The sequence below is a fragment of the Mustela erminea genome, chromosome 4 (assembly GCF_009829155.1).
Source record: "Mustela erminea isolate mMusErm1 chromosome 4, mMusErm1.Pri, whole genome shotgun sequence".
NCBI classification, from domain to species: domain Eukaryota; kingdom Metazoa; phylum Chordata; class Mammalia; order Carnivora; family Mustelidae; genus Mustela; species Mustela erminea.
In genome coordinates, this window is record NC_045617.1 from 146,888,649 (window position 1) to 146,912,854 (window position 24,206).

At 52.4% G+C, this 24,206-nt stretch overlaps 1 protein-coding gene and 1 long non-coding RNA gene across 6 annotated transcripts in view; one reads left to right on the forward strand and one right to left on the reverse strand.

The window, feature by feature from the left end:
• Positions 1-51: 51 nt before the first annotated feature.
• On the forward strand, positions 52-24,021 carry ALDH5A1 (aldehyde dehydrogenase 5 family member A1). Its single transcript, XM_032341242.1, has 10 exons — positions 52-450; positions 3,911-3,994; positions 5,212-5,382; positions 6,761-6,877; positions 10,501-10,644; positions 11,844-11,987; positions 14,216-14,374; positions 18,408-18,577; positions 21,764-21,822; positions 23,062-24,021. Exons 1-10 carry the CDS (start codon positions 106-108, stop codon positions 23,265-23,267), a joined length of 1,599 nt encoding a protein of 532 aa, XP_032197133.1. The 5' UTR covers positions 52-105; the 3' UTR covers positions 23,268-24,021.
• Positions 1,407-24,206, reverse strand: part of LOC116589239 — a 29,328-nt gene continuing 6,528 nt past the window's right edge. For 2 of the 5 annotated variants that reach the window (XR_004285259.1, XR_004285255.1), the window contains 4 exons: positions 16,738-16,816; positions 9,398-10,975; positions 1,730-2,265; positions 1,407-1,503 (listed from right to left, as the gene is read on the reverse strand). This is a non-coding gene — a long non-coding RNA (uncharacterized LOC116589239). The remainder of the gene's footprint in view (positions 1,504-1,729; positions 2,266-9,397; positions 10,976-16,737; positions 16,817-24,206) is intronic. The other 3 variants (XR_004285256.1, XR_004285257.1, XR_004285258.1) reach the window with 3 other exon arrangements.

Below are 24,206 nucleotides of genomic sequence, written 5' to 3' on the forward strand. Positions count from 1 at the left end.
GCGTCTCCGGCGCGTTCCCGCCGCCACCTCGCTCCTCCCCCCGCCCCGACCCTTGCACTCGTGCGCGCGCTCGTTTGCCTGCTTCCTGCCGCCGCCTGCGGGGCCATGGCGACCTGGCTGCGGTTGCGGAGCTGCCGGGCCCCGCGCCTCCCGCCGGCGCCTGCGGGCCTCGGCCTGAGCCCCCGCGGCTCGGTGCCCGCCGCGCCCGCGCTCGCCTCGGCGCAGCCCGGCCGCTCTGCCGGGGGCCTGGCGGGCCTGTCCGCGGCGCTGCTGCGCACCGAGGGCTTCGTGGGCGGCCGCTGGCTCCCGGCCGCCGCTGCCTTCCCGGTGCACGACCCGGCCAGCGGCGCCGAGCTGGGCTTAGTGGCCGACTACGGGGTGCCCGAGACCCGCGCCGCGGTGCGCGCCGCCTACGAGGCCTTCTGCAGCTGGAGGGGCGTCTCGGCCAAGGTGAGCGCGCACAGGGCCCCCGGGTTGCCCCAGAGAGAAACCAGCTGTGTCGGCTCCCCCTCCCCGATCCACGGGATTCATCAGGCAGAAAGTCATAGGAACAGGACAGAGGTGATCCAAAAGTCAGTCTGGAGCTTCTGTTTTGTCACAAGCACTATGCCAGGGGTTAGGGACAGGCGCCGCCCTCCCTAAGGGGGGGGCAGAAGCTGTGCGCTTAACATGAAATTACCAGCGAGCGGCAGCTCTGGTGAGCAGGAGAGGGAGGGGCCTGACGGTGGAGGGCAACTGGGCGCACACACAGAGAGCTCTCCCTGGCTGCTAGTCTAACACAGGAAGGCTCGTGGAGAAATCGGGCTTTGTGCAGGCCGACGACCATTCTCCGGGTTTCGGCCTGAACAGAGCGTGCGGTTAACATCTGCTTGGCTTGTGGACGGCCCTCTGCGCACGACCTTCCCTCGGCACCTTCCCCTGTCCTAACCTCTTCTGGTAAAGACACCGGTCATACTGGATTAAGACCCTCATCTATGACCACATTTAACCACAATAACCCCTTCCAAGACCGTGTTTGGAGGTTAGGACTTCAACCTGTAGATGGAGGGTGGGGCACAATTCTGCCCACGGTCGGGGTGGCCTCCTTGAAGACAGCAGCTGCAGAGATGAAAGAGGGGCGGGAATTCGGCCGAGTCAGGAGCATGCCTGACCCACTTGTAGAACAGCACGGAGTCCGCGGCGGTTCTGAAGGCGGTTCTGAAGGCCGTAGTAACAAGGGGAGGCAGGGCTGGGTCCCGTGGGGTGTGCAGCCGTCTTAAGGACTGGGGTTTTACCTTGAGGGACGTGGGGCACCACTCCAGGGTTTCGAGCAGAGCTGTGACCAGGTTTGCGTTGGAAAGGGTATGTGGGCCCCGGCATGGAGAACAGGCTGAAGGAGGGGCATGGTTGGGCAGAGGCCGGGCAGGGGGCTGCTGGCAGGGACGGAGGTGAGAGAGGAAGGCGGCTTGAACCAGGGCCCTCTGCAAAAAAGATCTGCTGGGACTGGAGAGTCAGCTGGAGGCCCTGGTGATGTTGGGGTGAGAGAAAGGGGGTCAGCCAGGGCTTCGGGCCAGAGCAATAGGAAGGAGGAACCACTGGCTGAGATGGGGGAGGGGAGGAGAACCTGGTGGTGGGACAGGTGTGCGGGAAGCTCTTCCGGCCCAGGCTCGGCTTCAGTGGTTGTTCGGGGCCCCAGGGCTGGTGCCGGGACCGCTCACGGACGCTGTCCGCCTGTGGTCACATCACCCACCTGACATCCACGCCTCCGGATCGTGAACGTGGCGTCAGCCTGTCCTGGGGAGGCTTGAGTCTTCTCAGAGAACCTTCCTCCTGGGAAAGACCTCGCAGGGTCCTGCTGAGGAGTGGGAGGGGCCTCCACATACCCGAGCGAGGCGGGTCCACCTATGCTGCAGGGAAAGGTGGGCTCTGGTGGAGCTCCTCTGTGAGGCAGCCCGGACCCTCCCCTCTTGCCCTCCTCCCCCAGGCCTGTCTCCACCCTGCCCGCCGCTGGTTTGTGTTCCCTCTCCCGCCCCCTCCTCCAGGTCTAGCCCTAGGGTTGCGTCTGCCCTTGCGAGGTCAGAGCACGCACCCTGCCGCCGTCCCTGCTTCCCTGAGCTGCAGTGTGGGTCCGTCGCCCACTGGGGACATGGTTTTCATTGTCTCACGTCTTTCTTTTTGCGTGTTTTAGGACCTCGTTTCGCACCTTGTGAACTCCTAGGGGATCTCGGGGGAAAGCAGCAGCCCGATACTTACCGCTGTGCGCTCAGCTGTTCCTTACGTTTCGCCCTGTAACAAAGTAACACCAGTTTAGTGGCTTCCGACAATGCAGATTTATTCTCATGCTGTCCTGGGGGTCTGAAGTCCCAAATGTGCTGGCAGAGCTGTGTTCCTTCTGGAATCGCTAGGGGCTTCCTTTCCTTACCGGAGTCCCGCTCGGTCCACCCTCTCTGCTCCTGGGAGCACGCGCCTTGTCTGACGCAGACCCTCGTGCCTCTCTCTTAAACCAGCCTCCTGATTCCACTGGGCACACCTGGGCGATTCCAGAAGCCCTCTTCACCTCCAGATCCTTCAGTGATCGCATCTGCTGAGTGCCCTCTGCGGTGGGAGGGAGCAGATGCACAGGTTCCAGGGATTAGGACGAGGCCAGCTCTGAGGGCCGCCAGGTGCCCTCCACGGCCGAGTGCTGCTCTCGGTGCTTTCCAGGTGCTTTATCTAGTACTTCCAGTGGCTCTCGGAGGCAGACTTGAGCCGGGGTAGGGATGAGGAGCTCGGCTGAGAGGCTCCGAGTCCACCATCCACCACGCCCCCCTACTCAGGGGGCCCTGAGCCCCAGACCCCGAGCGCCTCCCTGTTGGAGACCTGCGTGCTCTCACAGCTCCGCACAGAGACTGTAGTAGCTTTCCTGGGGTGTCATCACAAAATACCCCAGACCTGACGGTTTCAACAACAGAAACATACTTGGTTGTACAGGATCACGATGCCAAGTCGAGGGCTGGATTGGCCCCGACCTTTGTCCTTGACTTGTAGGTGACTGTCTTTTCCCTGTGACCCCCCAATATCATCTTCCCCCTGTGCATTCCTGTGTGTGTCCAAAGTCGCCTTTTTACAAGGACCCCCCCTTTTATATGTTGGAGTAGGGCACACCCTAATTTTAGATTAATAAAACTTTAAAAAAATTTTAACTTTAAATTTATTAAAAGTTGAACTTCACGGTAACTGGCTTGCCTCGGTCATATCTGGAAAGACCCCATCTGTCGCTGTCTGAGTTACTGAGGGCTGGAATGGTGACAGATCTGTTCGGGACAAACACCGTTAGCCCACGACACAGGCCGTGCATCCTGAGCAGGGCCTGCTGGCCTCCCTGATTTCCCGGGTTCGGCCCGGACATCGTGTTTCCCGCCAGGAAGCCGAATCTGCTTTGCATGCCTGCCGTTCTCCCACTGTTCCGTGTTCTCCTCTCCTCTCCCAGGCGAAGGGTGGGCTGTGTGTGGAGCAGGCCCTGGGCTCAGATCTTTGCTTTCTCGCTGCAGGCCAGGCCCTCTAGAGCTCAGCCTTTTGTCTCTCCCGCAGAGCAAGCACTGGCCTGGACTCATCAGATGCCTCGCTGCTCTTGCACAGGGCGAGCAAGGACCTAGAGCTGCGTGTGAGGAAGTTATTGTCTGTGCTGTTCAACATGAGACTTTTTTCACAGCTTATGACTCAATACACCCCTTCAGATGCAACTTGAAATGGAACCTTCCTTATTGCTTCTCAAAGAAAGGCCTGCATACCTGTAACTAACATGTCATAGACACGTCGCTTCCGCCCCAACTTAAAAAAGCAGAAGACAGGTCAGTGTGTGTCTCCCTGAGCCTGAGAGCACACACACCAACCATTTGAGGACACAGAAGGTTATTTAGTAGCTCTGTTGCTCTTTTTCTTTCCTCCCCAGGAGAGGAGTTCTTTGCTTCGGAAATGGTACGACTTAATGATACAAAATAAGGATGACCTTGCCAGGATAATTACAGCCGAAAGCGTAAGTTCAGGGCCCTAACTTTCTCCCCTAAGAAACTGTCCCAGGATGCTCAGGCTCGAGCAGGGGCAAGCCCGCCGCTAAAGAAAACGGGAATTCATGGCCTGATGATGTGCTATCAACTAACTTGTGCCAGGCCTCACATCTGCCCAACAGTTTGGATGTTCTACCCTTGAATGATATTCGAGAAACATGCATGGAGCTAGAACCCATTCCACTAAGTGAAGTCAGTCATTCTGAGGAAGACAGATACTGTAGGATTTCCCTCATACGGGGGATTTAAGAAACAAAAAAGAAAAAAAGAGAGAATGACTCTTACAAACAGAGAACAGACTGGTGGTTGCCAGTGGGAATAGCAGTAATACTAATACTGAAGAAATAGATTTGAGGGAAACTGTGTGAATAATGCTTTCCCACCATTCTAGATTTTTTCTCTGTGATTGGTGTGGTTGACTTTTTTCACACGCCATGTTTGTACGTTTAAGAACATGCCATGGGCGCCTGGGTGGCTCAGTGGGTTAAGCCGCTGCCTTCGGCTCAGGTCATGATCTCAGAGTCCTGAGATCGAGTCCCACATCGGGCTCTCTGCTCAGCAGAGAGCCTGCTTCCCTCTCTCTCTCTCTCTGGCTGCCTCTCCGTCTACTTGTGATTTCTCTCTGTCAAATTAATAAATAAAATATTTAAAAAAAAAAAAAAAAAAAAAAAAAAAAAGAACATGCCAGAAGTTTGTCCGTAGCTGTAATCGTGGCTTTCCGGCAGGGTCCCAACACTGAGGAGATGTCAGAAGGAGAAGCAAGTGGGGCGTCGGGGATGCAGACAGCCTGTGGTCTGGCTTTCTGCCTGCACCTGTCCTTCTGCTTTCCCAGGCTCCTGCTGGGGTCACGCATTTCTCAACAGCCCCGGGGTTTTGTTTTTTTTGTTTTTATGATTTTTTTTTAAAAGATTTTATTTATTTGAGAGAGAGAGATCACAAGTAGGCAGAAGCAGGCAGAGAGAGATGGAGAAGCAGGCTCCCCACTGAGCACAGAGCCCAATGTGGGATTTGATCCCAGGACATTGGGATCATGACCTGAGCCAAAGGCAGAGGCCTTAACCCACTGAGCCACCCAAGCGCCCCAGCCCCGGGGTTTTTTAAGGGGAGAGTGTCTGCTCTGTGCACAGCCTGCCAGAGTTCCGCCTTTGTCCTGAGAAGGCAGCCAATGTGTCCTTTTCTGATTCAGGGGAAGCCACTGAAGGAGGCGCAGGGGGAAGTTGTCTATTCTGCCCTTTTCCTGGAGTGGTTTTCAGAGGAAGCCCGTCGCATCTACGGAGACATCATCTACACCCCCACGAGAGACCGGCGGGCCCTGGTCCTCAAGCAGCCCCTCGGGGTGGCCGCAGTCATCACCCCGGTACGAGGACGGGCAGACAGGTGGGGTCCCGGGGTAGGAGATGGAGTGGGACTGGGACTGGGACGACACCACCTTCCTCCTTGTGAGGAGGTGTGCTGCCCTGTTGGCTGTGTCACCCGTCCCGGTTCCCCGTTCCTTTGCTGTCCGCCGGTCCTCTGGGATACCCAGCTGTGGGAGCAGTGCGTGGGAATGCCGGCCTGCTCACACCTGCAGAGGCGGGACGACCCACAGCAGGACCCAGGCCTGTTCGGACCAGGTGTAAAGGCTGCTTCGAGGCCATGCCTGGCACGTCGAAAAAGATTTTTTTTTTTTTAAGACAAGCTATGACACATTTAATGGGCCATTTTATGCTTAATCAATGGTCATCATCAACAGTAGGGTGTCATCGGTGTGCTGGCCCGGGTTCTGCAGGTGGAAAGGTTTCCAGATACAGCACTGGGTGTCCCCGGCTGGAGCCACAGCACGCTGGGGACACCCTGCTCTCTCCTGGTGGCCAGCCTCGTGTGGCCACTGTCCACGACGTCCCACGTCCACTCCTCTCGGGTGCCGGAGGGTCTCAGGGCGGCTGTCCTGGCCCAGCAGAGGTGCAGACGGACACCCCCTGAGCCTCGCCTGACTCGGTGTGACTCAGAGCCCCCTGTGCACCAGCTGTGTGACCTGGGGCAAGGGACTTGGTGGCTCTCGGTTCCCCTGAAATAATGTCCTCATTATTCCCCAGTTTAATAAGGGCCTCAGTGGGTTGGGATGAGGATTTCATTAATGATGATTTAAAACGGCTTCCTAGCACAGCATGAGCACAAGACAAGGATTTGTCAAAATTTTTTAAAATGCTGTTCATGTAGATATGGAGATATCTACAAATACCTATCCATAAATAGAGAGAAGGAAGTCCTACATCATCTGCCTTTTTCAAAATTACCTTGGCTAATATTTTCTCCCAAAGGGTCAGTGAACTACGGCTCTCGGCCTAATCCAGCCTGCTGCTGATGCTGTAATTAAAGTTTTATTGGGACCCAGCCATGCCCATTCCTGTACTTACTGTGGCCACCTCCACACTGGAACCACGGACTCACTGGGATAGAAACTGTACAGCCCACAGAGTCTGAATATTTACCATCTGGCCTTTTACTGAGAAAGGTTGCCAACTCCCAGTACGGATGGTCTGGTACTGTTTCAGATTCTGGGGAGGTTTCCTGTCTTTTTGAGCCTGTGGCTCCAGAGGTGACAGGTGTCAGGGGCTCTGAGTGCAAGACCAGGAGCACCGCTTTGAGAGTCTGTTTGTGCAGTGCAGTTTGTTGACCGACTCCGTGACCTGCCTTGTTCTGAGCTACAGGGCAGTCTACCCGGTCTCACACTTTCTCTGTTCTTCTGACCCCAGTGGAATTTCCCCAGTGCCATGATCACCCGGAAGGTGGGGGCCGCCCTGGCAGCTGGCTGCACCGTGGTGGTAAAACCCGCCGAGCACACGCCCTTCTCCGCCCTGGCCCTGGCCGAGGTGAGCCTCTCCCCCAGGTTTGTGCACAGCCGGCCAAGTCCGAGCGGGGTCATTTATCCAGGCTGGAAAAAAGCTGACTCGAAGCCTCCTTTGGCTGCATCTCATGCTGGATGTGCTGTGTGCTTTCATTTAGCAGCAATCATTTTAAGTCTGATATTTTATTTTAAGTTTTTAAGTAGGCTCCACACCCAGTGCAGAGCCCAGTGCAGGACTTGAACTCATGACCGTGAGATCAAGAGCAGATGCTCAACTGACTGAGCCCCCTCGGTGCCCCCAAATCAGATGTTTTAGGAAAAAACAATGGATAGGGGACTTCCTGACATAGGGCCAATGTATATTTTAGACAGACACCATCTGTCCGTCACTTTTATTAAGTCAGCAGGAGGATGACTAAAAGGTGGGCATTTCTCACACTTAGGGAACCTCCCCCTCTTCCAGGTCAGTCGGCATTCCGTCAGCTCTCGCCATTCTTGTTTAAAACCCTCCTGTGGCTTCTCTTGTCCCTCAGAGTGAAACCCAGACTTCCTACCTTGGCTTCCGAGGCCCTGTAAGATTCCACCCCCCGGAGCCCTAGCCCCCCTCTGCCCTCACCCTGCCTGTCACTCCGAAATCCCATACCCTTCAGCTGCACCCAGTAGGGCCTCTGCCGCTCCTCAGACCGCAGCAGGGTCACCCCGACTCAGCTCTATACCTGCCTTTTCTTCTTCCAGAAAGCTCTTCCCCAAATGCCACCTTTCCAGGGAGGCTCTGCTTGGAAAATCACAGCCTCGGACTCCTGTGCTCCCAATCCCTTCTCTGCTTTGTTCTTCCCGCTGCGCTCCGTGCACCTGACGTGCCGCTGTCTCACTCACTGGCATGCAGGGCCCACGGAGGCTTGTATCTGTTGGGTTCACTGCTGAATGCCAGTGCCTCTAGGGTGCCGGGGCCAAGGAGGCCCCCAGGGAAGGTTCTCGGCAGGGAGGGCTTCCGTGAGAGCCATGCTGAGCGTGGGGTCAGTTTCTGGCCTCGTCACCTCAATCCTGCCTGTGCCGGGACCTCCTCCTTATTTGGGTCCTTGTACCCCTGTCTTTGGCCCTGTGGTCAGCTGGAGAAGCTTCCAGAAGGCAGAGGCATTTGCCGTGTTTGCTGTTCTGGGCTGTCAGAGACTGGGTGCAGCTCCAGACCCAGTGACTAGAAGCTCCTGTCCTTCAGGGCACTTCCCCCAATGGCACCTTATTTCAGAGGCAAATTGGACATTTTAGTCCTATGGAAACATTAACCGCATGGAAGGCTTCTTTTAGATGAGCCGTTACAGTTTACCTTGAAATAATTCTAAAATCTGTGTGACGTGTGTAAAGGAACTCATTACTAGACTCCTGAGGCGGACACAGAAACAGAGTGAGCGGTGCGCTTGCTACAAATCCTAGTGTCCGGAGTCGGTCTGTGAACAGCAGACCCTTCTGCTTACGAGGTTGATCTGGAAACACACATCTGTGTTGCTCAGAAAGGCGCAGGATCACGTTTGTAAGAATCTCCAAGCCGCCTCCAGACTTTGTCAGACTTCGGATTGGTCTCCTTGTGTCCCTTTACCAGGAGGCGCAGCCAGTTGTCCCTGTTGTCATGACACTGGCAGGGCTGCTGGTCCCTGCTGCTCATTGTTTTTTTTTTAGGGATTTTATTTTTAAGTAAGCTTTATACGCAGCGTGGGGCTCAAACTCACAACCCAGAGATCAAGAGGTGAGCTCCTCTGAGCTACCCAAGCACCGCTGCTTATCACTTCTGAAATTAGTTTTTCCTCGTATTTCTAATCTCTCCTGCGTTCCCTTACCTCATTTCCAGAATTTCTCTAATTCTGATTCATGTTGTTCTTTTGTATCTGGCACATTTTTTCCCTTCATAGTAAGTTACGGCTTTGATCTATTTTGTGGGCCTGTCTTCCTGGAATGCTTTTGTCCACGAGGATGCTTTCTGCTCTTTCTTCTCTTATTTTCCTCTGTTAATAATGTCCTATGGGATTTGATTTGTGTATTTTTCTGAGCATTTACTTCATTCTTTTTTAAAAGATTTTACTTATTTATTTGAGAGAGTGCGCACGCGCGAAAGAGAGAGCGTGAGAGCACGAGACGGGAGAAGGTGAGAGGGAGAAGCAGGCTTCCTGCGGAGCTGGGAGCCTGATGTGGGACTCGATCTTGGGACTCCAGGATCATGACCTGAGCTGAAGACAGTTGGTTAACCAACTCAGCCACCCAGGCGCCCCTGCTTCATTTTTATACCTAGTTTTCCAAAGCTTTTGGCAGGAGGCCCATTCCCTAACTTCATGAGTGTCTTGTTTCCTTGCTCTGAGATTTCCTGGCCGCATTCCCTTCCCCGCTTGAACCAAGCCTGCCCACCCCACCACGTTCCAGCGCTCCTCCCTGCGGAGGGCCCCTCCTCTACCACAGGGTTCCCTGCGCTCCTCCCTGGCCCTGCCCCCACTCTGTCGAGGTTCCGGTGCTGTTGCTTGAGTCCCCCCGCTTCCTCCCTAAGGAGTCCCTGCCGCACCTGCTCTTGGGCTGGGCAGTCCGTGGGCCGTTGAGGCCGGCCTGCCCCGGTTCCAGGGCGGTTCTCTGGACTCGTCAGACGGCTTCCTCTACAGCTTCTCCCGCAGGTGCTGCTGCTCCCAGCTGTCACCAGCGTGTCCACACCCCCTGGTCAGGCAAAAAAGCCAGTTGCCAAACCCTCCGTTTTCCAAAACTTCAGAGGGAGGGCTGCCTGGCTCCTCATCTTCGCGGCGTGGCGGGCAGTGTGTGCCCCACACACGCATTTAAGTGGATGCCCGGGCGGTCAGACCTGAAGTCGGCCTGCGCTGCAGTAAAACACAACTGTCCTGGGCCCCCACCACATCCTGTCTTGGGAATGTTGTCTCTGATGCTTTGGTTTGGCCCCGTAACTGCCCTATTTTCACAAGATGAAATTACTCTGCAACACTCCACTGTTCCCACCGTCTTCCCAGAATCCCCAGATTTGCACAGTGCGCATTTTTACAAAATTCGGAAGTAATGGTAATGCCAATATGCCCCGTCCAAAGAGGGCCGCTGTGGAAAGAGCACAGGTTTCCGGCCCAGGCAGCGGTGGGTCCGCGCGCTGGCTCCGTTTCTCCCTGGCCTGCGGCATGCGCACAATCCCCCCACGAGGCCTCCCAGTCATCATCACTGCCCCGGGGTCCCCTGCGGGATGGCCTGACCGCTCCCCCCTATCAGGCGGTGCTCTGGGTGCACCCTCTCCCTTCGGTCCTTCTACAGGTGAACCCAAAACTTCTGGAACTCTCTCCTGACTTTTCCCGGGAAAGAAATCCAAGGGTTGTTTTGTTTTGTTTTAACCGAAGTGGCATTAAAAATTTAGTTAAAATAATTTTTAAAACGTGGCATTGAAATTCATGCTATAAAATATTTAATTGTGTAACAACACATTTAGTATCACTTTAGCATGAATAAGGATCTTATTTCAGTTCTGAGTAGTTCCAAATGTATTCTTATTCTGTCCCCAAAGTCAGCTTTGGTTTTTTTTCACCCCGCGTTACGTTTTGGATTAAAACATCTATTTCTCTTTTTCTGTTTTTCCAGTTTGATCATTTGCTGCCCCCTGTTTGCTGTTTCTCTTTATAGCTTGCAAACCAGGCTGGCATTCCCCCAGGTGTGTACAATGTTATTCCCTGCTCTAGAAAGAAGGCAAAGGAAGTAGGGGAAGCACTTTGTACTGATCCTCTAGTGTCCAAAATATCCTTTACTGGCTCAACAGCGACTGGAAAGGTACGTGACTTAAATCAGACTTCACTGACTTAACACAGACGTCATCCTAGTATTTTCTCTCCTATGGCATATGAAAATACTAGTTCATCTTCATCACCCTTCTTAGGGAGATTTGCAGTGGGGAGTTAAGAGGTCTGTGGGATAAAGTAACATCTGATCGCCGTCCAGAGACTTTTTGGATGGTGTCCCTTACCATGACATGACAGAGGTTCCTCTCTGACAATCCCGAGGCGTTGGGGAGCCACGAGTTCCCATTATTTGTTGCATGTGAAGTGGCTGAGAGCTCTCTCTTGTACCTCCTCAGTTCTGGAATGCACGTTCCTTTCACAATCTAGAATTAAACACACAACTGATGTTGAAATGGACCTCTTAGAAGGGAGCCAAAATTGTATTTAGTATAAAGGTACTTACAGAAACAGAAAGGTCTGTTTCCTTAAAAAGCTTTATAATTGTGCACGGAGCTGGGAATTCTATTTCTACAAACTTATACTGAGAATAATTGCAGCATTATTGTGAATAGCAAGGAATTGGAAACCTAAATTTCCCCCAGATGGGGGCTGAATAAATAAATGCCTGGAACAGCCATGCAGGGGAGTTTTATGCAGGCATCTGAGGGAATGTTCTAGAAACACATGTGCTATCATGAGTGTTACCCTGCAGGAAGAAGGTATAAGGTGTTATGAACATGTTAAAATGTTCCAGATATGTGGTTGATTGGGAAGATAAAGCAGGTTACAAAACTGTTTAAATCTACCATTCTGTTTTCTTTAAAAAAAAAAAAAAAAAAGTACATCTATATGAAGGTGTGTGTGTGGCCAAATTCTGGACCGATAGACTTTAAACTTCTATCAGTGGTAAGCGAAGGGGAAAGGCTTCTGGATGACTCTATTATCTTCCCTATGATTATATAATTTTTAATAGGCAGTGTGCTTACGTGGCTCAAGGATCAAGACCGTGTAAACACACTTAGGTTCAGAAGGCTCATCCCTGCCCCGACTCCCTCCCTTCCGTCTGTAACTACCTTTAGTTTCTTGTAATCTTCCATTGTACAAATGCACAAATTGTACACATTGTACACATGTACAAATGCATGTTTCTATTTCCTCCTGTTTGTGTGCAAACTAAGTCATCCCAAAGACCGTGCTGAGCGCCGGCTGGGTCGTCGGATCCGGCTCACCAGGTCTGGGGTCTGCCCGCAGGTGCTGCTGCACCACGCCGCGGGCTCCGTGAAGAGGGTCTCCATGGAGCTGGGCGGCCACGCCCCATTCATCGTCTTCGACAGCGCCAACGTGGACCAGGCTGTAGCAGGGGCCATGGCGTCCAAATTCAGGAACTCTGGACAGGTGAGCCCTGCAGCGTTTTTCAGGGTGTGTGTGCTTCACAAAGTTCTTACTGCCTAATCACCTCCTGGAAGGAAACTTGCAGGTTCTTCCAACATTCTTTTTTTGCTCGCTTTCAGCAAATATTTAGCGAGGGCCCTCTTTGCCAGCAACGTTCTAGGCTCAGAGGGTCCAAAGAGAAATAAGATGTAATCCCTGGACAGACTTCGTCTTCCTGCCCTTTGAATCTGGTTAATTTTGTAGTTTAACCTCTTTGGGCTTTTCTCTGAACAGGTAAAATCATCTCCTCAGACACAGAACAGCCCACAGACATCAACCCCTCAGACACAGCTAGGGCCTGAGGCCCACAGTCTTAAGGAAAAGAAGGCAGGAAAATGTTGAGATTGTTCTTGAAAAACTCAAAATGCTCTTGCCTGGGTCTCCCTGTCCCTGAGATGAAGGTGGCCTGATAGGCACATGGTACAGTATGTCCAGGGGGTGTCCAGGCTGTCATTGGAGAGGGGTGGCTCAAGTTCACATCTCCATAGGAAATCCTGGCTGAGCACATCTGGCATGACCTTCAAAGTGACCTGATACAGACCTCGCATTTCACAGATGAGGAAATGGAACTCTGGAGAGACTGGTTGACTTGGAAGTCCTAGATCCTTGGGTCACAGTCACAGCCCAGTTGACTAGGGTCCCGTCTCCCAGTTTTTCTCCAAGCTGTTGCCAGGAACCGGACTTCTTACAAAATAGTCTTAAGTACATTCTCTCAGCGGACCATCAATAAGTAGTTTTAAATGCATTCCAGAGACAGAATAAAAACTCCTGAAAGGTTATATTAGGGGAAAAAAAGGTAAAATGTTGTATAATACTCTGTATCGGGCAGTTTTCATCCATCTTTTGACTTTCAGTAATTAATTTTTCCCCTTTTATATAACCTTAAATAAGCTTGGTTGTTTCAGAAATACCCGTGTTTCCTTTTAGAAACATAAAACGCTAATGGGTGTAACTTCAGAGTCATATTCCTAAAGCTACAACTTCGAGGTATGTTGCTTGAAGCCAATAAAAATGCGTAGGACACAAAATTCTATCTATAGGTATCTATTTACCTATAGTTTCTACTAGAAAAATACATGATTAAGAAAAAAGACAAGAAGAAAATCTATCAGTGATAACTGCATTTCCTATAATACGTTATATTTTATAATTTAAAAATATTAGGTCTAAAAATATTAGGTCTATAATTTAAATATATTAGGGTGGCTCATTTGGTTGAGTGACCAGCTCTTGATTTCAGCTCAGGTCATGATCTCAGGATCCTGGGATGGAGCCCCATGTCTGGAGTCTGCTTGAGGATTTTTTTTTTTTTAAAGATTTTATTTATTTATTTGACAGACAGAGATCACAAGTAGGCAGAGAGGCAGGCAGAGAGAGAGAGAGAGAGGGAAGCAGGCTCCCCGCGGAGCAGAGAGCCCGATGCGGGGCTCGATCCCAGGACCCTGGGATCATGACCTGAGCCGAAGGCAGAGGCTTAACCCACTGAGCCACTCAGGCGCCCCCTGCTTGAGGATTTTTTCTCTCTCCCTCTTCCTCTCCCCCTGTTCACACATGCTCTCTCTCTCTCTCTCTAAAATAAATACATATTTAAATATATATATATATATATTAGGTTTAATTAGAAAAAAATAAGCAAGAGTATTTTCAATAATTTAGGCTGACATGGATGAATGGTATTGTGTCCATTTTCAAAATGTTGGATTCAGCGAAACCCTGAACAATTTAATAAGCTAACGGATATAAGTCAGCCTTTGGCCGCCTTCCATCCTGCCCCTGCTCTGTTACTGCTGCATCCCTATCGCTCATGGAGTTACAGGTTTTTTAATTCTCTTGTTTTCTTGCCTCTGTTTCATGGTGGCTCACTTGGGCCATTGGGGAAAAACTTGGTCAGGTGGCTTTCTCTTTTTTGCACAGATATTTGTACTCACTTACTTGTTTAACCACAAGGTGTGGCAGACATGGAGAAGGCTGGAGAGGAATGCACACTTCCTACGTTTATCTTTGGGGCCCCACCCACATGGGGAGGAATGTGGCAGGTTGGACACAGGACGGGGCCCACCTGGGGAAGGGTTCTCATATTCAGAGAGGGAGCAGCAGTCACACTTCTTGGGTTGGGTCAACAGCCTCTGACGAACTGTCCTGTGAATTTGGGTTTTTCTGTTTTGTTCCACCCCCACCCCCCCCACATCTAGACTTGTGTTTGCTCAAACCGTTTCTTGGTGCAAAGGGGTATCCATGATTCCTTCGTGAAGAAATTTGCTGAGGCGATCCAAACAAATCTGCGTGTGGGCAATGGATTTGAGGAGAGAACTACTCAAGGCCCATTAATTGATGAAAAGGCAGTAGAAAAGGTAAGTTCATTTGATTTTTTGTTAAAGTAAATTTCATGGTTTTGATATCAAAGGCTTAACTAGCAAAGGACACTTTGGTAAGGTGCCCAGCAAGGCTGTTTTGGCAACAATGGAGAAATCAGGGGAAAGTGACTTTCTGCCCAGAAGTATAAATCAGGTGGCTTCATCTGCCTCTAAACTTTCCCAGCTCTGGGTTTACACTGAGTGCCCATGAGATCTATCACGTTAGATCTTCTACTGTCCTCCCTAAATTTTCTGTGATTGTGATGATAATCTTATCCCTAGCTGCCCTAGGAGTTAGGATCTTGAAAGACGAAGGTCTTTAATTTTTTGAATACCCAAAAGGAAAGGAAGACTTTTTATTTTTGAAGTCATGGATGTTTCAGCTGAAATGCTGGCTTCTGTTGACAAAAAAATGCCCTTCCTAAAAGAATCCTTGACAAAAGCATCCTGGTAGGGAGACACGGAATAGCAGAAGCTGCACCCAGGATTTACAGATGGCAGGAAAGGGAAATTGCTTTCAGGAAGAATCTCTTTGTTCATAGAAAGTCACAGTCTAGACAGACCACTAGCTATGTGAGACTTTTGTCCTTGAAGTTTTAAAACATAATCTCCTGTTTTAAAACATAGTCCTTTTTAGTAAAGAAGATGTGGGAGGCGCTTGGGTGGCTCAGTGGGTTAAAGCCTCTGCCTTCGGCTCAGATCATGATCTCAGGGTCCTGGGATCGAGACCCGCACTGGGCTCTCTGCTCAGCGGGGAGCCTGCTTCCCCATGTCCCTCTACCTGCCTCTCTGCCTACTTGTGATCTCTCTCTGTCATATAAATAAATAAAATCTTAAAAAAAAAAAAAAAGAGGATGTGGCATATACATACAGTGGAAAATTACTCAGCCATAAAAAGAATGAAATCTTGCATCCGCAGTAACATGGACGGATCTAGAGAGTATGATGTGAGGTATGTTAGAGAAAGACAAATACCATATGATTTCTCATGTGTGGAATTTAAGAAACAAAGAAAAAAGATACAAACAACAAAAAAAATCAGACTCTTAACTACAGAGAATTAACTGGTGGTCTGCGGGGGGGGGGGGGAGGCGGAAAAGTGAGATGTGGAATAATTGTGTACAATAATTGCGGAATCACTGTCTCGCACACCTGAAACTAACCCAGCGCGCATGTTAACTACACTGGAATTGAGTAAATAAAGGGGGGAAATAACATAATCCTTTTTAGAGTTGCTTACGAGGAACTTTCTTATAATATGAGCATCCAGAACAAAAACAAAAAATATGAACAGCCAGTATGTTCCTTAGATAAGTCTCTACTCATGGAAAGGATTTTAGTGGACTCATTACAGCAGACAAGCTGGAGGCTGGACTGTGTGTGAAGAAGGACGGGTGACACAGCCAGCCTTCTGGGTGTCACCCGAGGAGCCAAAATTAAACTAGAGCCCCCAGCTGGGATGCACACCCTGCCTGGTGTTTGTCGGCCGCCTGAGGACCAAGACCCCAGGGCTGCCTGGCCTCAGTGGGCAGACAGGCCAGCTGAACCCACGTCTGTTGCCCCAGCCAGTGGGAGCCAAGGGGAGCATCGAGGCTGGTCAGAGCCCTGTAGCTGTTGCCCTGGGATTGCCCTAATAGAGAACATGCATTAGAGTGTCCATGGGTACCACCAGCACTCGAGGGGACTTTGGACCCTGTGACTTGATCGGCTGGTGCCCACGATTTGGGTCTGTATTAGCTGTGGTTCAAAGGCCCAGAGGGCTGGTTCCCAGCCCATTCCGTGGCTTTTGCAGCTCCAGATGCTGGGTCCTACCCGAGGAGACTGGGTGTGGGCAGGGCCTCAGCACTGGTTGTTTTTTTTCTTTTCTTTTCTTTTCTTTTTTAAGTGCCCCAGCTCTTGCTCATTTGCCAGCCTGGGAGACCACAGTCCTCAAGATTTTGTGGTTGTTGCCCAAGTGAAGGTGCAAACATTGCCCTGTAGAGGGCGCCGTTTCCCAGCACTTCAAGCAAGGACTGCAAGAAATTTATTTTTAGAGGGTTTAGAGAGAACACCTCCTCTGAAAAAAATCGACTGTTGTTGGCTTTAGTATACAAACGGTCACAGGGGAAATTCCAGGGGAAGAAACTGCACATGACATTTAATATGACCAGAAAAGGGCAAAGCGTATAGTCTGTTTGGGGGCAAAGTAGTGGGCCTTGTTAAATATGTTAAATGTAGTTATTTTTGGAGCTGTAAATCATGTGAAGTAAGCCACTGTGGCTAATGGGGATTAGTTGCACACACTGGACTCGGCACCTGTAGGGGCAGGGGTTTAGAGAGGGTGGGTCTGGATGGTAGAATGTGCCCAAGCCTGTATTTACCTTTCCTGAAGTGCCATAGAATATTCCGCTGAGAATGGAGACGAGTGGACGGCTCCAGTGGACCAGAGGTTGTGGACTTCTGAAGGCAGAAGAGATGGTGTTAACACAAGTCAGCGCAGACAAGGCATGCCCCAGGGGAAGTGGGTGCCATTTTTTAGGGTGGGCCTATCTAGAACTGGCTGGGGTCCTGAGTAGGCAGGGGAGTAGGGAGCCATAGCGCCAACTGGTTGTACTTTTGCACATTTTCCGGAGTTGTTCCTATATCACTCGTCCTCACAAGCACCACCAGTACACACAGGACAGCAGAGGCATTTGCTGTGGGCTGGGCTCCAGCTTCAAGAGTCGGGGTGGGTGTGACGGAGCCGGGCTTCCCTGCCTTTGCCCCTTGGGGAAGGGCACTGTCCCTGAAGTGAAGCCTCCCGAGTCAGAATAAACCTGAGCCTGAGCTTGCCTTTGGCCCTCTTGTTCAGGGGAGAGAATGGAAGCCGCAAAGGCCACCCATGTCACCCACTTAAATTAACCGAACCAGGCCTTCATGAGGGAGGTGAACAGTCCGGAATCATGACTTTAGGGCACACCCTCAGCGCGTAAGAGGAACAGTTGACCCTCAAGGAAGAGATGAGTCTGGGAACAGAAAGGAATTTTCTGAGAACCGAGCAGCGTTCTCTGTGTGGTTTGAGCAGCATCGGTAAAACAAAAGCAGGTTCTGTGAAGATGAGGCAATGAGAACGAGAAAGTTTTTAGAAATTAAACACATGACGGTCAAATCTTTTAAAAAAATCAGTAGATGAAGATGGAAGACAGAATCAAGAAGAACTCTTAGAATTTAAAGCAGAAGACAAAGAGATGAAAAATATGATAGCAATTTGAAAAGAAAGTAATCTGTGCTGAGGGGGATATCCATTTCAGCAACAGGCGCTCCAGAAGGAACTGAGTGGGAAGCAGTGGCATTAGCAAATAAATAACATGAAAACTCAGAGCCAGGGGAAATCACTCTTCAGAGGGAAAGACTTTACTATTCTACCTAGTGGAATGAAAGGAAAAAAGCCCAGCCACATTCTGCTGAAACACCAGAATGTCAGGAACATAGAAGAACATCCTAAACGCTTGGGGTGGGGGTTGGGGGAGACAGGTACCCGCCAAGGAGTAAGAACTGTCTTTGAACATGACTTTCATCAGCAACACTAGAAATAGAGGGATGTGCGCAAGAGTTCTGAAGCAGGATGATTTTGGATCACCAATCCATCACCAACCAGCAGCAGGTAAGACATCAGACATGCCTTGGAAAACTCGGGAAGTAGGCGTTTCCAGTGAACCTCTCTCAAAACAGCCACACGAGGAGAATGTATTAGAACAGGAGGAAGGCCGAGGGGACAGCATGGTGCCCAAGAACCCGGAGCTGACTCTAGAGGGTGAAGAACAAATCCCAAGAAAACTAGAGTGTCGGGCCCAGAACGACATCAGGCCATACCAGACCCTCAATGAATTACAGGATCAGACAGTGGAGAATCTAAGGGCAGAGGAAGGTGGCACAGGGCATGTCATTCTCAACCTATTTTTTAAGAAAAGAAAAAAAGCCATTTTCTGTAGATTTAACACTCCGAGAGACTATCATCGCCACAGTATCTTCAAGCCAGCTTTCCCAAGCTTCTCTTTTTCTCTTCACACAGGTAGAGACACACGTAAGTGATGCAGTTTCCAAAGGGGCCACTGTTGTGACTGGCGGGAAGCGACACCAGCTTGGAAAAAATTTCTTTGAGCCCACCCTGCTCAGCAACGTCACTGGGGATATGCTGTGCGCCCATGAAGAGACATTTGGGCCTCTGGCGCCCGTTATCAAGTAAGATCACCCCGCCGGTGGGAAGACTGCAGAGGGTTGGGGCAGAAGAAGGGCCCCAGGAAGGGAACACAGCTGGAGTGTTGTCTTGAGGCCAGGGGTGGGAGGGGGAGCTGCAGAGCGGAGCTCTCTTATGTCAGCTGAAGAGCCAAGAACTATTCATGGTTCTCAGAAAGAACATACATAACATATAACAATATTAGCATATATAACATACATAACATATAACACATAGCATATAACATATAACAATATCATTACCTATTTAGATCCCTAGAGATTCTTTCCTTCACCTTCTTTCGTCTCGCTTTGGGCTGAAGTCTGTTTTCTCCTCAGTGGAGCACATCCTCAAAAAGACTTCTTTCGAGGGAGTCGGTGGTTCTTAGGTGATGCGCTGTCTTACTTCCGGAGGCCGGTCATAGTTCACCCGGATAAGATTCTCGGTTCAGCACTGTGACGACATCACTACTTATCTGCTTGTTTCCGGGGTTGTTACCGAGGAAGCTGGTGTCTGTCTGGCGCTTGTTCCTTTTTCTCTTGGAAGCTGCTGGGATTTCTCACGGTCCCTGACATCCTGAGGTCTCACGGGTGAGGCCATCAGGCACGTCTCCGGGCTGCGGTCCTGTCGACTTCCTCTCGTATCCGAGCTGTCTGTCTAGTCCTGGGAAGTCCTTGGTCTTCGTTTCTCCAGATACTTCTCTCCCCTCCTTTCATTCTGCTGCGACCTTCTAGGAAGTCTGTGACGGTGACACGTCTGTGTCACCCCCCACTTCTCTTCACACCTGTCTCTTCGTCGCACGTCTTCATCCATTCCCGAAGCCTTCTGAGACCCTCGGTCCCCTCCGCCTGCAGCCGAGCCCCCCGGTCCTCAGAGGCACGCACGCTGCTACCCTGCCGGCCCACCACACGCCTTCGGCTACTCTGCCGTCCCTCATCTCTCCGGATCGTTCTTCCCCATCGTGGTTCTTCCCGCTTCGTTATTCTCCCTTATGTTGCTGTGGGTGCTTATCCGTTTCTTGTGTTTTATTCTGCTGCTCTGTTTCCGCCTCCTGCGGTGTGGCTCGTTCTGTATGTCCTCCTTCTCCTTGTCAGAGCTCCTCCGGTGTCTTGTCATTTCCCATGTGGCCTCGTCTGGAGCTCCTGGAACTCTCGGCAGCCCTGACTGGAAGTGTCTGCCTTGGAGTTGCAGTAAAAAGCTTAGACGTTAGCCTGGGCTGCTTCCAATACATTTGAGCCTCGGGAAGGAAGCTTCTAGTATGAAGACCCAGTCTCAGCACAACTGCTCATGCCCTGGGTATTCCTGGGGTTTGGCTTCCTGGGGTATTTTGTTGTTACCTCTGGTGTAACGAGAGGTGAGAGGCGTTCGAGGGAAGAGGCCTCTGGTTCGTGCTGTTGCATCCGTTTGGGCCGACTCACCAAGCCGGCTGGGCGCGAGTGCTGCCTGGTCCCCCCCACCCTGAGCTGGCCCTGCTGCTTTTCTGCCCGTAGACTTGAACCACTGGTCCAGGGACTCAGGTCTGAAGGCAGCAGCACCTGAATTTGCAGGCACAGTGGGGGGGTGCAGCCCCTCCCCCACCCCGACGTGCAGGCTGCCAGCATCCCGGCCCTTCCCACCCCTCCATGGGTGGCCCCCAGCCCTCTCCCACTTGAGGCCATCATTCTTTGAGGATTCCACCACCTTCTCAGCCTCCAGAAGCATCTTGTTTTGGGTGTTAGTTGCTGACTGAGGGTTTTTGAGCAGATTCTTTCTCTCTCCTCCAGCATCCGGTTCTCAGGGAGAGGTGGCCCCTGGCGCTCCCCAGGCCATCTTGTCTGGGGCAGAAGTCTCTCTTATACAGTTTCCCGGCTTTGTTACCATCTTGCCAATGCAATTTACATATTAACCCACCAGAAATGGAGCACTGGAAGAACTTTAGTCTTTGTCCTAGTAACAGTTGTTTTACCTAGCACGTGAACTTGACACTTTCAAGGAGCCTAGAGGATGCAGTCGGTGGTGAGGGGTGCAGGCTTTGGAGTTGAACTGGGTGTAGATTCAGGCTTTGCTGCATCCTACCTCTGTGCGCTTGGACGGATTGACTTCTCAGAGCCCCAGGATCCCCCCTGAGAGGAGCCCCAGGGACCTCTCCTGGGAAAGGAACAGGACTGGTGCTTGCTCTGCAGAAGTTTCAGTTAACGTGGTGTGCATAAAGCACTACGCCCAGTGCCTGCTAGCATTATGGTTGTTGTTACTTAGTTAAAGAGTGAGGTGGGGGGGGGGAAGAGTGAGGTCGGGGAGGGGGACAGATTGTTACTAGTGGACTCTGGTCTTACCACCCCTCTGCTGTGGGCACAGGGTGGCGGGCGCACAAGCCAGTGTTGGCAGGAGGTGAAAATCCTCAGCAATGCCACAGTCAGTGCTGTGTGAGGAAGGGGGCGTAGGAGCCTCAGCCAGGACTGACTTCCTGTGCTCCGGCGGGCAGGGCGGCTTGTTGTCCGTCTGCAAGTCGACAAGCCCAGGAGATGCGGCTGCTCCGCCTCGGGACAAGTGATCCTCCTGGGGTGCCCCTCCTTGGTCTCCCCCTGGAGCCCTCTTCTCTCCTACCCTTCCTCTTGGGTAGACGGGGGCCCAAGGCGACCCCGCTGCCTCTGCCCGGTGCCTTCAGAGAGACGCCTGGCGTCCACAGCCAGCAGATCTCTGAATTTAAGAATGGGGCCTGAGAGCCCTCTGCCCCAGGAGAATGCTTCTCAGACATTGTTCAAGAAAGAAAGCCATAAAGCTGGAAGGGACCTCGTAGGGCTTTGGAAGGACCGATGCTCGTTTCAGGCAGGAGCAGGACCCCAGCGCTGAACGCAGAGAGCCCCGGCCCTCCCCCTCTGGATGCCTTTCCTTGGCATGATGCCTGCTTCTTGGGTGGTTGCTGATTGTTACGCGGACTCCACAGGGAGCAGAGCCGTCATCCTTTTGGGAGACGCAGGGTCAGGCATTCCGGATACACTGTGTTCCGCAGGCCTGCTTGCCTCTTGTTCTCGTGGAAGAGAGGAGCCGGCGTGGGGAGCCGTGGGCCGCCGTCCTCTCTCCCCTGCCCTGGGGTCTCTGCGCAGAACTGCCCTTCACCCTCTGCCGCTGTTTGGGAAACTGGTCAGCAGAGACGGCTGCTTTTCCTTCCTCTGGCCGACAGATTCTGCTGACCACGTGTTTCTCTCTGGCAGGTTCGACACGGAGGAGGAGGCCGTGGCGATCGCTAATGCGACCGACGTGGGGCTGGCAGGTAGGGGTCCTCCCCGTGCTGTGCGAGGCTCCCGTTTCTCCAGCTGGTGCCGGGTGTGCCTTTGAAACATCACCCTGGGTTTTGAGGAGACGCCCTTGTCGGGTGTGTTCTATTACTTTCCAGGGCACAAGGTGGTTTGTGCAAGTTCACGGTCTGCCACCTGGTCCTTCTGTGTTTGGGAGCTCCCTGGGAGAGCGGAGGGTGTTCAGGAGAAGAGTAGGGCAGCTCGTGGGGCAGCCCACACCCCACAAGTCCCAGGTCCTCCGAGGCTGGATGCCTGCAAATTCCAAGTCTTTTTTCTTCCATTCCACCTGGCTCCGGGCAGCCTGGCCCGGACTGAGGGCAGTGGCAGAGCACTGGGGATGGTGGAAGAGGCACGGGGCATGTGTGCAGACAGAGCCTCAGTGGCCGCCATCCTCTTCGTCTGGAGATGGTCAGGGCGGCCGCAGCACTACCCCGTCACCCTGACATCACTAGACGCGCACACCGGCTGGACGTCGACGTTCGGTGTCCACAGTGAGGGGCGTACGGCGCAAGACGCCCCCGGGGGGTCCCCCACAGCACCTACAGAGTTGTTCTAGGGCCCGGGTGAGAGGGGTGCGGCAGAGCCTCTGGGACACTGCGCTCCGGGCTCCCTCCCTTCATGATGGGACGAGGGGAGCTGCACCCACACTAGGTCCTCAGTGACGGGCAGCGTTCTGATCATGCAGAGGTGGGAGCAGAGAGGTTCTGGGAGGAGGGACCGTGGCAGTTAAGGAGCTTGGAAAGGACGAGGACAGTTTGGTCCCGGAGTGCAGAGAAGATGGTTGGCGAATGGCGTGAGGGAACGGAACGCTGAAAACGTTGCCCGGTCCACACCGGGGAGGGGTCAAGTACCCAGAAGACTTGAACCTTATTTTGTAAACAGCAGGGAGTCACTGGAAGGGTAGGGCAAACCCCGCACGAGGACAGTCTCACTGGGTGGCAGAGTGTGCGCGAGAGACTGGGCCCTGGCGGCAGGACCTGGGGAGGCTCCGGCTGCCGTCCTGCAGGGTGAAGCCGTCCCTCATGAGAGGGGGAGGGGAGCAGAGCGAGAGACCCCCGGGTCTGAGATGAAGACACGGACAGGACCAGCTTAGGGCCCTGTGGGAGCAGTGGGATTCCAGGCCCGACGAGACACCCCATGGCCCGTGGCTTCCTTGGCATTAGATGGGATGTCTTTAATGGCTGTCCTGTGTATGTCCCCTATCCCCATGACAGGTTATTTCTACTCTCAAGACCCAGCCCAGATCTGGAGAGTAGCAGAGCAGCTGGAAGTGGGCATGGTTGGCGTCAACGAAGGACTGATCTCGTCTGTGGAGTGCCCCTTCGGGGGCGTGAAGCAGTCGGGCCTCGGGCGAGAGGGCTCCAAGTACGGCATTGATGAGTATCTGGAACTCAAATACGTGTGTTTCGGGGGCTTGTAGGGTTCGCTAGTTCTTTCAGAAATAAAAAAGGAAGCTAGCCTCCATATAGGGGGACATGCCATCCATTATTTTAAGTTAACTTGTAGGGATTAGGCATTTTTAAAGTCTCATCCAGTGCGCATCATCTCAAGCAGAGGTGAATCCCACCCCTCCGCGGACCTGACTCAGGACCCACGGATGCCCTGTGCCTGTGGCGGCTGTCCCCCGCCAGCAGGGCCCCAGGGTCCATCACGAAGGCTCCATCACTGCCTGGGCGGCCTGGGGGCCCCGCGTTCCGACCAGAGGTCTGCAGGGAAGAGCCCCAGGCACGACACGCAGGCCGGCCGGGCCGGGCACAGCAGCCCCGGCCACCCGGCGACTCAGCACTGCAGACCCCGCTGCGCGTTCAGAGGTCTGGGCGCACGGGCTGAAGTACTCAGACCTCTGAAACAGCCCAGAACTGCCTGTGTTTCTGTGGGCAGTGAAGGAGCACCTTTCCCTTTTCCTGGACCTTTTTTTTTTTCTTAGATTTTGTCTTAGATTTTGTCTTAGTAGTCTCTACACCCAGCATGGGGCTGGAACTCACGACCCCGAGATGAAGAGTAGCAGGCTCCGCCGACTGAGACTGCCAGGCCCCTGGACAATTTTTTAAGTTGAAGGCTTCGTCCTAAATATACGACTTAAAGATCATGTTTTCATTTCCATCCCATGTTTTATCTCAATTTGTTTCCTTTAGGAAGCGAGCCTAAGCCTAAAGCAGAGCCCCGGCCCGCTTCAGCTGGTGGAAGGGAAGGGAAGGCCCGAGCACCGGAGGCTCCTCCCCCGCCCCCCCCCCCCCCGACCCCGGTAGCTTTGTTCCCGTAGACCTGCCTTCAGCACCCCTGTTCCTCCTATGGACTGGAGATTCCGGGTATGCCTTACTTAGCTCGATGGGCAGAAAGCGAAATATTTGCAAAAACA

Excerpts from the sequence above, each read along its gene's own strand:
- ALDH5A1 (XM_032341242.1), top strand. The coding sequence starts at position 106 with ATGGCGACCTGGCTGCGGTTGCGGAGCTGCCGGGCCCCGCGCCTCCCG. Across the intron at positions 10,645-11,843 it reads GCTCAACAGCGACTGGAAAG|GTGCTGCTGCACCACGCCGC; the intron begins GTACGTGACTTA and ends GTCTGCCCGCAG. Across the intron at positions 21,823-23,061 it reads GACCGACGTGGGGCTGGCAG|GTTATTTCTACTCTCAAGAC; the intron begins GTAGGGGTCCTC and ends TCCCCATGACAG.